This window comes from Chenopodium album, chromosome 22 (assembly GCF_948465745.1).
Source record: "Chenopodium album chromosome 22, dcCheAlbu1.1, whole genome shotgun sequence".
NCBI lineage: Eukaryota > Viridiplantae > Streptophyta > Magnoliopsida > Caryophyllales > Amaranthaceae > Chenopodium > Chenopodium album.
Window position 1 is genome coordinate 35,257,648 of NC_137855.1, and position 16,297 is coordinate 35,273,944.

The window sequence follows — 16,297 nt, forward strand, 5'->3', positions numbered from 1 at the left end:
TTCGACTGCTTAAGATATTACTTGGTATAATCTTTCACCCTTTATTTTGGTTCTAAATTTGCATTTTCGATTTTTAATTAATTTTTGATAAGATTGAAACTCAATCACTTGATTTTATTATTCCAAGACCTCAAATATTTATACAATTACTCTCCTTGAGCCACAAGGAAGAGATTTAGCAAATATAATCATACTAGGAAACTAATTATCCTTTCCTAAGATAAGCTAGAAAATATGGCTAACAAATATATCTTGCCTAATAATAAGATTTTGTAAAGATACTACTATATCTTTTCCTAATACCCCCCCAAGTTGGAGCACTTGAATCAAAGATGCCCAACTTGTTAAGGAGATAATCAAATTGTTGTTTACCCAAGGCCTTGGTAAAAATGTCCGCAAGTTGCTCATTTGTATGAACATGAATTGGAGTAATTAAACCTTCTTGAATTGCATCTCGAACAAAATGACAATCAACTTCAATGTGTTTTGTTCGTTCATGAAACACCGGGTTTTGAGCTATATGAATTGCCGCTTGACTATCACAAAATATAGGAATAGCACGAGCTGTGGTCATCTTGACAACTGGAGCAAACGTCTCATCATAATCTATGCCTTCGGTTTGATGATTACCAAAGACAACTAATCTCGCCTTTAATCTTTCAATGCTCCCATCAGAGTTGTATTTAATTTTGTACAACCATTGACTTCCAAGTGCCTTCTTCCCGGGAGGTAATTTCTCCAAGGTCCATGTGCCATTATCTTCAAGGGCACGCATTTCTTCCTTCATTGCTTGCTTCCAACCACTGTCTTGCATTGCCTCTTTAAATGATCGCGGCTCCTTTCCACCTGTTATTGCTGCAACAAAATTTCGGTGTTTTGCAGAAAACTTATCACAACTTACATAATGTGCTATAGGATACGGCATACCTGAGGGAGGTGGAACGATTGGATTAGGAGGATCTTTTGATGGACTATTTCGAGCCACATTAGTATGAGTAACAAACCCCTTGAATCTTGTCGAAGGAATTTTAATACGATGCCCACGCCCCATTAGATCGGGTGCCGTGGTATCCCCAAGCTCCTCCTCCCTACCTGCTGCCGTAGTAGGGTTTGGCGGTGGCGGCACAACCACAGGTGGCGGCAGCAGTGGCTGCCCATCGTCACCCTCATCAATCGGATAAAAATAATCCGGATTATCACCCAAATTAATAGTTGCATTCATACCATCAGTAGTAACATCTATATTTGTGCTTTCGGCATCCAAATAAGGGTAAACATCCTAAAAAAAACGAACATCTCTAGACACAAAAAATTCCTTTTTATCAAGATCAAATAAATATCATCCCTTCTTCCCAAAGGGGTACCCAACAAAGATGCATTTACGACTACGACTTGCAAATTTATCGCCCTTTGCTCGTTGATTATGAGCAAAGCACAACGACCCAAACACACGTAGTTCACTAAAAAGAGGTGGGGAGCCAAACAACATTTCATAGGGTGTTTTATTGTTTAGAAGGACCGAAGGGGTACGATTAATAACATGGGCCGCAGCTAAAGCACACTCCCCCCAAAAATAAATTGGTAACCCCCCTGGAAACGAAGAGCACGAGCAACATTAAGAATGTGTTGATGTTTTCTCTCTACCCTCCCATTTTTTTGTGGGGTTCCTACACAAGAGGTTTGAAATAAAATACCCTGGGCAAGGAAATAATTTTTCAAACAAAAAAACTCGGTACCATTATCACTGCGTAGAATCTTTATTTTATGTGAGAATTGCCTATCAATCATAGCAATAAACAACATGAATACTCTAAAAACTTCCGTTTTATCAATCAATAAATAAATACAAACTGCACGAGAGTAATCATCTACCAAAGTTAAAAAATAATGAGCACCACAAGAAGAGGGTTCGGCATATGGTCCCCATAAATCACAATGTATTATCTCAAAAATACGGGAAGCTTTATTTTCACTTAAGGGAAATTTGTCTCTAGTGTGTTTAGAACGATGACACACTTCACAATCTTTATTTAAATACCCACTAGAACTACTAAGAAAAGGAAGGAGTTTTACAACTTTTTCGGAAGGATAACCCAAACGCCTATGCCATAGCTTCAAAGTGTCTTCAACGGATATAGCCGCTATTGATGCCTCCTCCCGAAGATAATATAGTCCATCCTTTAGATCACCCGTTCCAATCACCTCCCTCGTGCGTTGGTCCTGTATAGTACAAATTGCAGAGTTAGTTATGACTTCACAATTAGTAGTAGAGCACAATTGTGAAACCGAAATCAAGTTACAGTTTAATTTTGGAACAAAAAGGACATTATAAAGAGTAATTTTGTCCGTTAATTTTACGACCCCTTCTTTCATGGCAACTACACTTTGGCCATCCCGGAGTCCTACATTGCACGAAGGAACATCATGGACCTCCAATAAACAAAAAATATCACCGGTTACATGATGGGAGCAACCGGTGTCGATGATCCACCTACCATTCACACGATGGGGTGGTGGGGGTGTATTGTCATCGCCAGGCATGGCGGTAGAAGGTTTAAAAAAAAAAAAAATATTGAAGCAACCTTAGCTCCGATACCATGATAAGATTGAAACTCAATCACTTGATTTTATTATTCCAAGACCTCAAATATTTATACAATTACTCTCTTTGAGCCACAAGGAAGAGATTTAGCAAATATAATCATACTAGGAAACTAATTATCCTTTCCTAAGATAAGCTAGAAAATATGGCTAACAAATATATCTTGCCTAACAATAAGATTTTGTAAAGATACTACTATATCTTTTCCTAATAATTTTGCTAAATTTTACTTGTCGATGATATATATCATATGTGTTTGAAAGAAACCTTAATATACATAGACTGATAGACGTTTAATTTTTATTTTATTTATTTATTTATTTTAGGTTAATTGATAAATTCAAAGTATTGGTCGATCGATCAATGAAAGAGGCCGCGGATAAATTAAGGGCTCCACCTATTGGGGAAGTACCTTGGCTTGTGTATACCCATGGAAGTGAAAGAAGCAAACAAATTCAGACGTTTTGCAACATTTTTTCTAACGAGTTGTACATCAAAAGTATTCCTGAATTGCGAGGCAAATATATACAAGCTTTTTGTCAAGAATGGTTAATCTTACGCGATTTTTCCAAGGAGAATTTATTCTCTATGAAAAATATAATCAATTTGGAATATTTTCTTCTTCCGGAATTACCAATTAATGAAGACGAAGAGTTGTTAAGTTGTTGTGTGATCACTTCGAATAATCCAAAGGGTTGTGTTCTGTTTTTGTTTTTTAAAAGCAGAGTATTTTCTTGTAGTCCGAGTATAAATTGTACTAGTTGGGTGAGTCAGAGGATACAACTTGATGGTAAAAATGCAGAAATAAGATTAGTCGCGACATTAAATGGAATTATGTACGGCATGGCTGGTATAAGAGATCCAATTGACTATGGTGGTGTATTTCAATATATGGTGAGTATGGAAACCGCGATAGCAGATGATGGCTCCGGATCCTACTCTCTCGCCATAAAGCCCTTGCAAGGGTTAAAGGATCCAATTTGCGATCATTGGTAGTTATCATGATAAGCACTACTTGGTTGAATCATGTAGTCTTATATATTGTGTGGGTGTTTTTAAACGCAAAGGGTGGGATACTCGAATCAGTGAAGTCAAAGTTTGGGAATTGGATACGGTTGAATCGAAGTGGGTAGAGACTAAGTGTTTGGGTGGTCGTTCGCTTTTTGTAGGTGGTGATTGTTGTACTTGGTGTTGGGGAGCTACGACATCAACCGGAGTCCAAGAGAATTGTGTTTACTTTCTTTCTCCCATTGATGATCGACTCCTCTATGTTTATAGATTAGATGATGATACATTGACTATGCATTCGACTTGTGCAGCCTTGTCTACCCCTTTTAGCACGCCTATTTGGGTAAATATGATGCCACCACAACAAAATTATAATTATAATTATAGGTTAGTACTTGTACTAGTTATCGTCTGTTGTTTAAGTTCGTTTTTTATTTTTACTTTGCATTTAACCAACTTTCTCTGTTTTATGTAGGAAGAGGTTAGTAGTGGTCAAGGATATCCAAGGACAAGAAGTGATCAGCTCTATTTTGAATGATTCGACAAAGCTATCAAAAGAAAAAAACATGTTCGTCGAGCTCCCTATAGACATGATACACTTGGTGTCTAATCATATGCATTTGTTCGATTATTGGAAATTCCGAGCTAGTTGTAAGACATTTCACTCAACACTACCTAAATGGAGTGTCGACACCAATAGCAAGCTCCCCTTGTTTATCTGGTTTAAGAATAGTCGCGGGCTATGTCAACTGATGGACCCAAGTCGAGAAGACTCACATAGTATGATCCTTGACTTATCACCGGATCCTTTTATTATAGATTTCTCCAAAGATGGGTGGCTAATATTATCTATTGACAAGACACGATCGATAAAGTTTTGCAATCCCTTAACAAGAGTAAAGGGGGACTATCCCCCAAACGAAAAGGTCAGCCTTTGGGATGTTAGAAGCATTGGATTCTCAACAAATCCTACGTCTCCTGACTGTGTGACTGTTCAGTTTGTTTACTTTAGTTATCTAGTCATCTACTACCTTCGATATGGAGATGAAAGGTGGACTCGAGTTGATGTCGACAACAATGACGATGCATTTTGTGTTGGGACTAGTAGTCCAGTTTACTTTAATGGAGCATTTTATGTTCTTGATAGGAAATTTGGACATCTTGGAGCATTTGAATTGGTAGATGGAGTTGGAAGTTGGAACGTTTATCACAGACCATCAATTTCCTTTGCTCAATTTCATTCAACTCACTTAGTCGAGTGCGGTGGAAAGCTCCTTGCGGTATTCATTGGCTATATGGGATGGAGTATTAAAGTGTTCGAGTTTAACCATCTTAAGAAACAATGGATCGATGTTCAAAATCTTGGTAACCATTGCTTGTTTATCAATTGTTCATCGTCGATTTCAATACCAACTTCAGAAGACGGAATGAGAAATAAGATATTTGTTTCAAGGATTAAAGGAAATAGTATAGTTTTTTACTCGCTTGAGACGGGTATGTATCATATTTTTGGGAGTGAAGATTCCATGGAGGATTTTTGCAACACTGCTGAACCATTGAATTCTTGTTGGCTTTAAATTTGATTTTATTGTACTCTATTGTGTGGACTTTTTTTTTTTTTTTTTTTTTTTGTTATTCAATTTAATCATTTCTTCAACTTGTTCGTTCTAAAACATATTTTTTATACTTCAAATTTTTTGTCGGAGAATACTTATTAAATGCACATTTTAGAAAATGTATAACTCTTTAGAAGTACTATCAAAAGCCCATCACCAATATATATACTTCTTGTGTAATTTTAATAGCCCATCACCAATATATATACTTTTTAAATTGGTCAAACGGAATGCACATTGTCACCCCCTTGATTTTTTGTATAAAAATTTTATATGCATCTAAAAAAAAAAAAAAAACGTTTTAAAAAAAAAACGTTTTTAAAAAAAAAATAAAATTTCAACCACCAAACTTTGAGGTTAAGCATATTTGAATAAAATGTGAAAATTTTAGTAGAAAATATATAAAAAAAATAAATTAAAACAACCAAAAGTGTAGCCTTTAAAAAAAAAAAAAGGTTGCAGCAAGCTTCGAACCACACACATGCAAAGAAAAACCTTATATCTTCTAGTTTGACCAATTAATCTACCAAACATATAGCTTAATAAGTTTGGATATGGTCGTATTGGAAGAGGAGGCATATATTATATTTTTATAAATCGTTTACATTAAATTTTTTGTGATTTAGATAGCTTTTTTTTTTTAGGGGATTGTGATTTAGATAGCTTAATCAAGGTATTATATTAACTTAATTTTTAATTTTTAATTACAGGATGATTACGTTCATGTCACAATTAAAGCCAACATTGTTTAACACTTTCGTCCAAATTGATTGAAGGAAAAGTTTACTCCATGTGATTGGGGATGATGAAAAAATTCTAATGCATAGATTTGATTTTGTACAAATATAATTTTTAGATCAATTTTGCAATAATTTTTATTTGTATTTTAAACAAATGCAATTTTACATATACTTATGTGTATCTAATATATTTTGTTACATTTTTTAGATCAATTTTGCAATAATTTTTAGGAAATTTTAGATTTTAACGGCACACAAAAACCCAAAAATGGTTTTTAAGACCCCCCATAAAAAATTGATGTTAACACCAGACAAACTTACAAAAAATGAATATTACCACCACTTAACGGATTTCGTTTAGGAATTTCGTTAAGTGTGGTCAACAGTGACACGTGTCACCATTTTATTTGTTTAAATAAAAAGAATTTTTTTAAAAAAAATAAAAAACCCAAAACTATCCAGCAACCACCACAGCGCCACCACCGCCCTTTTTTTTTTCAACTGTAGCTCTTATTGCCACAACTTAAGAATTTCTAGGAATTGCAAAACCTGAACATTGTTATAAATCTAGTAATGCACTAAAAGAATTAAAAATGCGCCTGCATGACACAACTTTTGTTCTTGAGCTCTTAGCACTGTCAAAACGGTTTGACAGTTCGGTTTCGGTTCGGTTTGAAATCCGTTCGGTAGTTAATCGGGTCGGTTTGGAATCGGTTTAATTGTCTCACGGGTCGGTTTTGGTTCGGTTTAAATAGTTATCGGTTCGATTCGGTTTCGGTTTATTCTTAAGCGGTTTTAATTCGGTTCGGGTTGTACACAGTCCGGGTAGTAAACGGTTCGGTGCAGGCGGGTTGCGGTTTGTTAACGGTGCGGTGTAAACGGTTTTTATCCCGGTTCAAACAGTTTCGGGTTGGAAACGGTTTCGGGTTAGAAACAATTCGGTTCTTTTTTGGTTCAGTTTATAACTGGTTCGGATATTTTTCGGTTCAGTTTTTAACTGGTTCGGTTCTTTTTCGGTTCAATTTATAACTGGTTCGGTTCTTCGATGGTTTAACCACTTTAACGTTATTCATATCGGTTCCATTTCAAGTTTACTAAATTACGGTTCGGGTCGGTTTTCGATTTCAAAAAATAAATTGTTTATCGAGTTGTTTGGATTCGGGCAGTTAAATGGTTTTGGTAATTTGCAATTTGGTAATTCGATACTTGATTAGTCAACAAGACTGATAATTATGACTCGTTTATCATTATTTATTTTCATGAAATTATGAAGATATTACAAAGTGCTTTGATTTGTATAATGAAAGAAAACACTAATAACTAATTCACATGGTAATATTGATTAGTTCAATCGATCATATGTACACATTATTAACACATGGCATCTAACCATCTCATAGTTAAATATTCGTATCATCGTTATTAGTATGTATTAGTACAAAGTTATAGACTCATTAGTGATCTTTTTAAATTTATCTATTTATACATTTTATCAATATAACGTTTTTATAATTTTTACGTGTATGAAAATAAAGATATACTAGTAGATGTTTTAATACGTGTCTTGGGCACTGATCCCGATCAAATGGGGCAAAAAAATACTAAAGAATTGAGGGAATAATATTTTTGTAGATGAATGTACAACACACAAACACACACGGATCACCACTCTCAACCATAGATTAAAAAATCAATGGTTAGATTCTTTCTCCCACAACACACACGGATCACCACTCTCAACCATAGATTAAAAAAAATCAATGGTTAGATTCTTTCTCCCACAACACACACAGATCACCAATCTAAACCATAGATTAAAAAATCAATGGTTAGATTTACATGAAACCCTTTTGAAGCCCAATTTGGAATTAGGGTAATCACTTATCAATCTTCCCCTCTCTCTCTCCGCCGCGCCCTTGCTGTTCCTCTCCCTCTCTCTCTCTTCCTCTCTTGCTGTTCCTCTCTCTCTCTCTCTCATCTCTCTAATTCTATTTCATTTCTTGTGTATTCTTTGACAGACAAGCGAATTTGTTCTAGTTTTGAAACCCCCCAAATCATTATAGTTTTGCCGTCGACCACAATCATCTCTCATTCCCTTTCTCACATAGTCAAATGACGTCCGACGGATATCCTACCGCAACGGCAAGCCGGTGACTGCGTGAGTACAAGATCTCGCCGCAAACAAGCACATGACGATGACTGCAAGTTGCAGTGTTAATTTAGATGTTTTCATGGTTTGAGATGGGTCCAGTTTAGCTATGAGTTTTAAGGAAGATGTTCATTATTAATTGTTAATGTGGTTTGCCTATGATAAAGTATGATAAAATATTACAAGATCCTTCAATTTTTTGGATTTTTGGATTATATGGCTTTGTAATTGTTGCTGGTCTGCCTGTTAGTATTATTTTTATAATTTTGTTTTAATTAATTATAATCCTGGTAGAATGGATTTGATAAACTCGGGTACCCCATGTACCCGGTTTTCTTGGGTCGGGACATGGGCCGACTTTTGAACTACCCGAAGATCCGGGTACCCGCTTTTTCGGGTACCCGAAAACCCGAGTACCCGGATTTGAACACCCCTACCTGAGGCTTATTTTGCTCTTGTTTGTGAACACTGATTATTCATAAACGGTTATTTTAAAAAATATTCTAATATTTAATCCATTTAATTATATTCCCGTCAAAAAAAAAATCCATTTAATTATATAAAAAAGTTTGTAAACGGTTCAATTTAGAAGCGGTTTGGTTCATAAACGGTTCGGTTCATAAACAGTTCGGTTTACAATCTGTTCGGTTTTTAAATGGTTCGGTGAAAACGGGTAGCAGTTTGCTAACGGTTCGGTGTAAACGGTGTTTTTGCCAGTTTAAACGGTTTCGGGTTAGATACGGTTCGGTTCGGTTTTCTTTCAGTTCGGTTTATATTTGGTTCGGTTTGTTAACGGGTTCGGTTCTTATACGGTTTACATTATTCGGGTCGATTCGGTTTCGGGTTTACTAAAATACGGTTCAGGTCGGTTTTCGGTTTCAAAAAAATCGGTTTTTAATCGGTTCGGTTCTCATTTAGGTCGGTCGGTTTCGGACAGTTAAACAGTTTTGGTTTGAAATTTGACAGCACTATGAGCTCTACATGTCTAGCGGCTATGAGTTCTTAAAAGCGAGATTATCATATATAATAGTTTCGTTACTTTCATAAAATTAATTATGGTTACTTATTAAAAATGCCAAGTGTATATTTAATGTACTGTTACATTATATGTGTTACACACAAAATACAAATGTACATCCCGTATAATCATGTATACTCCGTAGTATACAGTTTGCACGCAAGTTACGGGGTGTAATTTAGGGTCTGTTCACATTTACTGAAGTAGCGTTAAGAACAAAGATAGTTCATTTAACGGTTTTCTTAACGGTAGGTGGTGAAAAACAATTTTTAGAACTTTATTTGGTGGTAAAATACAACTTTTAAAATAGTAGGTGGTAAAAAACAATTTGTCCAAATTTTTTGGTGGTAAAAGTCAAAATTTTCCAAAATAAAGTAAACAAAAAAATTGTTCTAACCCCGTTGGGTTGACCCGAACCTGAAACTTTGGGCTAGTGTGAACATTTTTTTACCCGTGACTTGACCCGAAATAACCCGTAAGCCGACCCGATGTATAGTTCTATATATAGTATTAAAATCATATTATATTGTGAAGTATTTTATTTCAACCGATTAGAATATACATTATAAATGGATTATTGTACTTTTTGAATTAATTCATTCGTCCCATAAAAAATTATGATATAAAAATAAATTTATTTGATAAATTATTAATTTTTGTCTACGTGACACAACTTTTGATGAAAAGTTAAAACGCAAGTGTCACTGTCTCGTGACCTAGCTAAACTTATAATTTTTTTGTACTCGTGAAATATAGATATTTTTTTGGAAATATAATTCTAAACAACAAATTTTATCCTATAAATCTATTCAAATTTTATTATAAATAAAATTCTTAAGTAATATTTTATTTTATCCTACAATGTCTATCCTACTCTATAACCTATTAAAAATATGAAATTTTTTTATTCATAACAAATATATCCAATTGTCAAACTAATATTTAACAGTGCCTTTTTGGTGCAGTAGGCCACACCATGGTGTGGCCTACTGCTAAGTCAGCAAAAATAACTAACCTAGAGGTTACTATTCACGCGCATGTAGGAGTTACTGGTATTGTCAGAGTTACTTGTATTTTTCAGGTGTTACTTTTTTTTTTTTTCCCTTTTCTTCTTTCTTCAGGAGTTACTTGTATGATTACTTATTTAGGGGTTACTTGTTTTTTTTTTCAAGAGTTACTTGTATAGATTACTTATTCAGGGGTTACTTGTTTTATTTTTTTTTTCAAGGGTTACTTTTATGGATTACTTATTTAGGGGTTACTTGTATTTTTCAGGGGTTACTTGTTTTTTTTTCTTTTTTTTTTTCTTCTTCATGGGTTACTTGTATGGATTACTTATTCGGAGGTTACTTGAATGGGTTAATTAAAGGGTTACTTATATGATTACTTATCCAAGGGTTACTTGTATGGGTTACTTTTAGGGGTTACTTGTACGAGTTACTTATTCAAGCTTACTTGTATGAGGTACTTATTCAAGAGTTGCTTGTAGGCCCCATACCAAACCAGTAACACCCTACAAGTAACCCCCGACCAAAACCAGTAACACCCCACAAGTAACCCCTGACCCAAACCAGTAACACTGTACAAGTAACCCCTAACCAAACCAGTAACACGTACAAGTAACCCCTGACCAAACCAGTAACACCATACAAGTAACCCCTAACTAAACCAGTAATACCCTACAATTAACACTCTTTTTTTTTGACAAGTAACACTCTATAATCTGCTCATACTACCATTGTTGTTTATGTTGCTGATTTTTTGACGAAGAATGTTCGATCGAAAATTCCACGAAGAAAACGAGCTCAAATTTCTCCTGTTCTCATTGATTTCACTACTTCAAATGTTGTTGATGATCTTAAGCTTAATTAATCGCAATTTTCACAACAATTTAACACCCAAATTCTACAATTTCGGGCTTTAATTGCATCAATTTGGCAAAGAGGAGAGAGAAAATGGGTTGCGTAGAGATATGCTTGTTGGTGATGTGTGGTCTGATTTGAAGGAAAAACTAAGAAAAGAGGAAAGAGAAAATGGGTGGAGTAGAAATATGGTTGTTAGTGATGTGTGGTTTGGCTTGAAGAAGAAGCTAAGAAAAGAGGAGAGAGATAAAGGAAAGAGAAGACTTATGTATTTTTTAATAAAATTGTGGCTGACCACATGCCCACACCAAAATTTGTGAATATTTAAATGTTGCTTACGTGACGCTACACTTGGCGAAAAGTTGAAACGCCAAGTGTCACTGTCTCATAGTTTGGCTAAAAGTTTAGCTTTATGTATTAGTTATATTATATGATTGGAGTGTCACCCAATATAAAAAAAATACACTACTCTTTTTTTTTGAAAGAAAAAAAAATACACTACTCTTGATTATTCATACATCTTATTAAGTTATATCATTGATAAAATAAAGTAACAAATCTAGAAACACACAAGTTTTATAACTTATAAAAAATTAAAAAATATTAGTAAAAAATATCATTTTTTAATAGTCATCAATAATTTTATCAAAATATTTTATTTTTTAATTGATAAAAATAAAGGTACATTATTACATAAAAATAATAAAAAATTATCTTTTCAAATATAATAGACAATAGTTTTTTTTTAAAAAAAAAAATTATCATATGATTTAACTAAGGAAATTTTCTTTTCTTAGAGATTTATGTAAAAAAAACGTGCATCGCACGGGCTTACATCTAGTATTTTATAAATGTAAGCGATATCTTATCATATGTCTAAATATATTGCATTATCAAAACAAATTATATGACCGTATTTAACATTCAAGTAAAAAAGTTTATCCTAAAAGTTTCTTAACCATATGGACATGATCGGGTACAAAACTAGTATTTATATAAAGGAAATATGTTACCAAGATTTTATTTTGTCACGTAAGATTACAATTTTCTTAAAAAATTTAGAGCATAGCATAATATTATGATTTTAAAAAAAACGCCATATATAAATTTCTAAAACACCACGTAAGACTATAATTTCTAAGGGGAATTCTACAGTGGTCATCTTCAAATATGACCATAGCTATGGTTTAATTTTATTGGTTAATACCTCTTTCATTAAATTGTTGGTCAAACTTACCTTTTCTTATTTTTCTATTTTTATTTCTTTTCTATTTTCTGAAAAATACTTTTTTCTTTTTCGAAATTCTATTTTATATTTCTGAAATTATTTTTCAAAAATCAGCTTTAATTAAATCCGAAAATTAAATTAAAAAATAAAAAATCGAAAAATATGTTCTTCATTGTTCTTCGTGTTCTTCATTCTTATTCATTTCCTATGGATGAATTTAACCTCTTCTTAATAATCCTTGATCCACAGGGTTAGTTTCGCATCGATTATCATCAAAAATAGGGCCTGATCCAAACATCATATTCGATATTACAAGTTATTAGAATTTCGAGTTTTATCGGCAATGGTATTGGTGAAAAATACTTGAATAATTAGTTTTTACTGTACAAAATCCTTCAATTGATGCGAAATATCCGATTTGATGCAATCGAATTCAATAGTTTTTACGTTTTTCAAGAATCTGGGGTTCGACATGAAATTCTAAGAAGAAACCGAGAACATTTTTTTTTCGAAAGCTGTTTGATCCAAAAAAACCGCTTATGTTAATCTAACTTTTGTTTATGTACACGTAACTAACACAAGTAGATATTGGACATTACCTAAATGAAACTAAATGGGTTACGATCATACGTAATATTGGACATTACTAATGAATAGAATTGAATGTCATTTAAATGGTACTTATTTTACGCTGAACCTAGCCAAATTATCTAAATGAATCTTACATAAATATTCGAAAAACAGATTACGATCTCAATATTTTTTAACTAAAGAAATTTTAGTCAAATATTAGGAAATATCTATAATGTGCGGGGATCTCATCAATATCTTTTCCTAAAATATTATCTTTTGAATTTTGAAAAAAATTATCTTTCAAATTTTAAGAATCTTTTAACCAGATGATTTTGCTGAAGATGGTAAGGGAAACCGTTACGCGGCATCCTTTGAAGCTGTCATGCGTGAGAGCATGACTGTGCAAGAAATGCTTAAGCGCATGAGGCCGGAAATCTTCACCGATGCTGTTATGCTTGAGGTCCAAGAGACTGTACAGTCTCGAATAGATGCCCTTAATGACAACTCAGGTATTTATTATGTCTTTATGCTTCATTTTCTGTTGAATTCATGGCATTGTTAACCTTAATTTCATGTGTAATTACATTATATGCTGTTGTACGTAGCCAATTATGTATTGTGATGTTAAGGTTTTCTCTCATTTGTCATTGGCATTATACTTTATCATAAAGGGTTATAACCTATAATGATGAATGCATGTTACAATAAAATATTGTTAAATCATGGGTAATGACTAACTATATGTCAAGTTATTGTCTTTTTAAATTCCCCTTATGCTTCATTTTCTATGGACACTTCAAACATTAATGACTTTAAATTCATCTACAATCCTATATGTAACAACATTATATGTTTTATAACAATGCCTATTATGTTTGTGATCAGGATGTCCTCTGTTTTGTCGTTGGTGATTACCTGTTTTTAAAAATTAATTATATTGATGAATGCATGATATGAATTCTCTTTTTAATTTAAACGGGTAATGAACAAATAATATTCTGGATATTACCTGTTATATTTTGATGTGAATTACATCTCCAGTGTTATTCTGGTATATTTTTTTACCTTAATTGACTTATTCCTAAATGACCTTATACATAGTGTCTTCTGTAAAATATGTTTTGTCAAACCTATTTTGTCATTTATATAATTGAACAAGTGCATCTAGAAGTGTACTTATATTGCTGAATTCTACATAACAAATCTCTTTTCTATAATCATAGGTAACAACCTTTTCAATTTAGTGTTAATACATAATACAACTTACAGTATCAATTACAGACAATTAACACATTTAAATTTGTTTTTTGCTTGGGAAGATGAAGATGATGCTGATGAAGGTTATGTTTCGGAAGGCAAATCTAAGACAGTGCAGGATCCTTCTGATGATCCAGGTTATGCTTCGGGAATGGAGACCTTCTATGATACTTAGGCTTCGTCTATGTATCTATGTATGCTATGGAGTTATATACTCTAATCCTTATGTTTCTGTTTTATCAACTGTGATATTAAGACATTGTTAGTAGATAATTATTTTGTGTTTACTGTCATGTATTTTTGCCCAATGTGGCGAAACTGTAATGGTAGCGTGTCATATATTTAGTATTTGTAATGTATGGTTTGTTTGAACTTCGACTTATTTAGTATTTGTAATGTATGGTTTGTTTGAACTTCGACTTTCTACGAAACAAATTTCTAAATTACTTTATGTTCTTACCTTCAATTCTGAATTAAACAGGACTTTATTTTCACAATCTTTACAATATTAAGGGGTCTATATTTGTTAAGGGGATTATTAAAGGGTCTAATTTTGTTAAGGGGATTATTCTAAGTGTTACAATTGGAAACATATCAATTGATTTCCCCATTTTATGTGAACTTAGTTAGGATATGTAAATATTCAATTATATCTAAAACTATGTTAGGCTAGTAATAATACAAGTACTAATTAAACTATGTTAGCCATATTTTTAAAAAAATTATCATGAATTGACAGAGCAAATAAATTTTTTAAAATTCCTATTAAATGAGGAAACATGCTTTTGAATTCAAAAATGTTTGTAATTATCAAAATTGAATTTGAATTGATGTATGTAATGATAATTATTTTTTAAATTGTAACTTAAATATAAAAAAATAAACAAAACATATAATATTTTTGAATTAAACAAATCCTAAACAAGTGATTCTGCATTGCATTTTATAATTCTAATAATTTAAATAACCGCAAACATTGCCCATGAAATAATCAGTGCAAACAAAGTCATAGATGTGTATGCAATATATCTGTTATTCTCCATGTTTGATTGACATATTTGGCTTTTCAATTCGGATATTTGCTCCTGAAACTGTGACTTTTTAAGCTTCAATTTGGTGAGCTTCATAGTTAGAGATTCAACCTCTTTCTCGGTTGCATCCAATCTCTTTATTATCATCTCACACTCGACGCACCCATCGACACCATCATACAACCATTTGAAAATTCCACAATCAGCCTCCTGCAAATTATAAAAATTAAATAAACCCTAAATGTTACTAGGAACCCTAATGAAATGTTATTATATTTACTCATATGTCATATCCATTCAAATTGTAATGAAATTACAAATGGGTTTAGAAAAAAGTACCGGATATTTTCCACAACCTCGAAATTTCCTTCCCTTATTATGGTTAGGCTTGTTCGCAGTACGAATCTTAGAGGGAACGCCACATCCACATTTCACCATGACCCCTCCAAAACTGGAAGATGAACCTCGAGAAATGGACTTTTGTGAATCCCCCATTTTGTGTGTGTGTGTGTGTGTTCTTTTTGTGTTAAGTACAAGGTTGAGAGTTGGTCGAGGATATAATTTAGCTATTAAAAACTAACCTTCGAAAATAAAGGGCGGTCAATTGAAAATTTTGAAATTAATTTGAAAAATTCAACGCATACATTAATTGAAAGTGATACCGCGTCACTTATGTCTATTGATGTACATGTAATAAGCTTTATCCTAAATCAATTTCAGTTATTACCCGTGTGTATTAAAAATATTTTTCTACAGCTAAGGTCTATGTGAATAACAATTTATTACTTAGGCTTTGGGCCTTAAACAACATATAATTAGCATTATGTATAAATCAAATGTGGAAAATTTATAAATGTAATGATTAAATACTTATTTATAGTTCTAAAATGATTATGCCCATGGAACTGGGTTTTCTACAGTTCAATATTTTAATCACTTATGTTGAAGATAGGTGGATGTTTTAATTACTTATGTTGAAGTATATGTTTACAAAACTTCAACCGCTAAAGTAGATGTATAAGTTACCATTTATATCAAAACTTAGCTTGTTAACATACAAAATGTAATTCGTCTACTTAAGTCTAAATTCATATTCACTATCAATTAATAATATAACAAAATATATATGAATTTAAAAGCAGTATCTGGTAATGTCCAATGTTATGTATGGTCGTATCCAATATATTACAGATATGTTTGATATAGGTATAGT

General features: G+C 32.8%; 1 protein-coding gene across 1 annotated transcript; it reads right to left on the minus strand.

Annotated features, from left to right (window-relative positions):
- Positions 1–256: 256 nt before the first annotated feature.
- LOC145604275 (uncharacterized) lies at positions 257–2,541 on the minus strand. The gene is made up of 4 exons (XM_081660203.1): positions 2,359–2,541; positions 2,017–2,220; positions 928–1,279; positions 257–855 (listed from the first exon to the last, which is right to left on the minus strand). The coding sequence occupies exons 1-4, from the start codon at positions 2,539–2,541 to the stop codon at positions 257–259; spliced, it is 1,338 nt and encodes a 445-aa protein (XP_081516329.1).
- Positions 2,542–16,297: the final 13,756 nt, after the last annotated feature.

Bases quoted from the DNA above. Each gene is read 5' to 3' on its own strand.
- LOC145604275 (XM_081660203.1), bottom strand. From the start codon at position 2,541: ATGCCTGGCGATGACAATACACCCCCACCACCCCATCGTGTGAATGGT. The intron at 1,280-2,016 runs GTGTGTCATCGT...CGTTTTTTTTAG, and splicing joins ATTTAAATAAAGATTGTGAA to GATGTTTACCCTTATTTGGA. The intron at 856-927 runs GTATGCCGTATC...ATTTTGTTGCAG, and splicing joins AATCGTTCCACCTCCCTCAG to CAATAACAGGTGGAAAGGAG.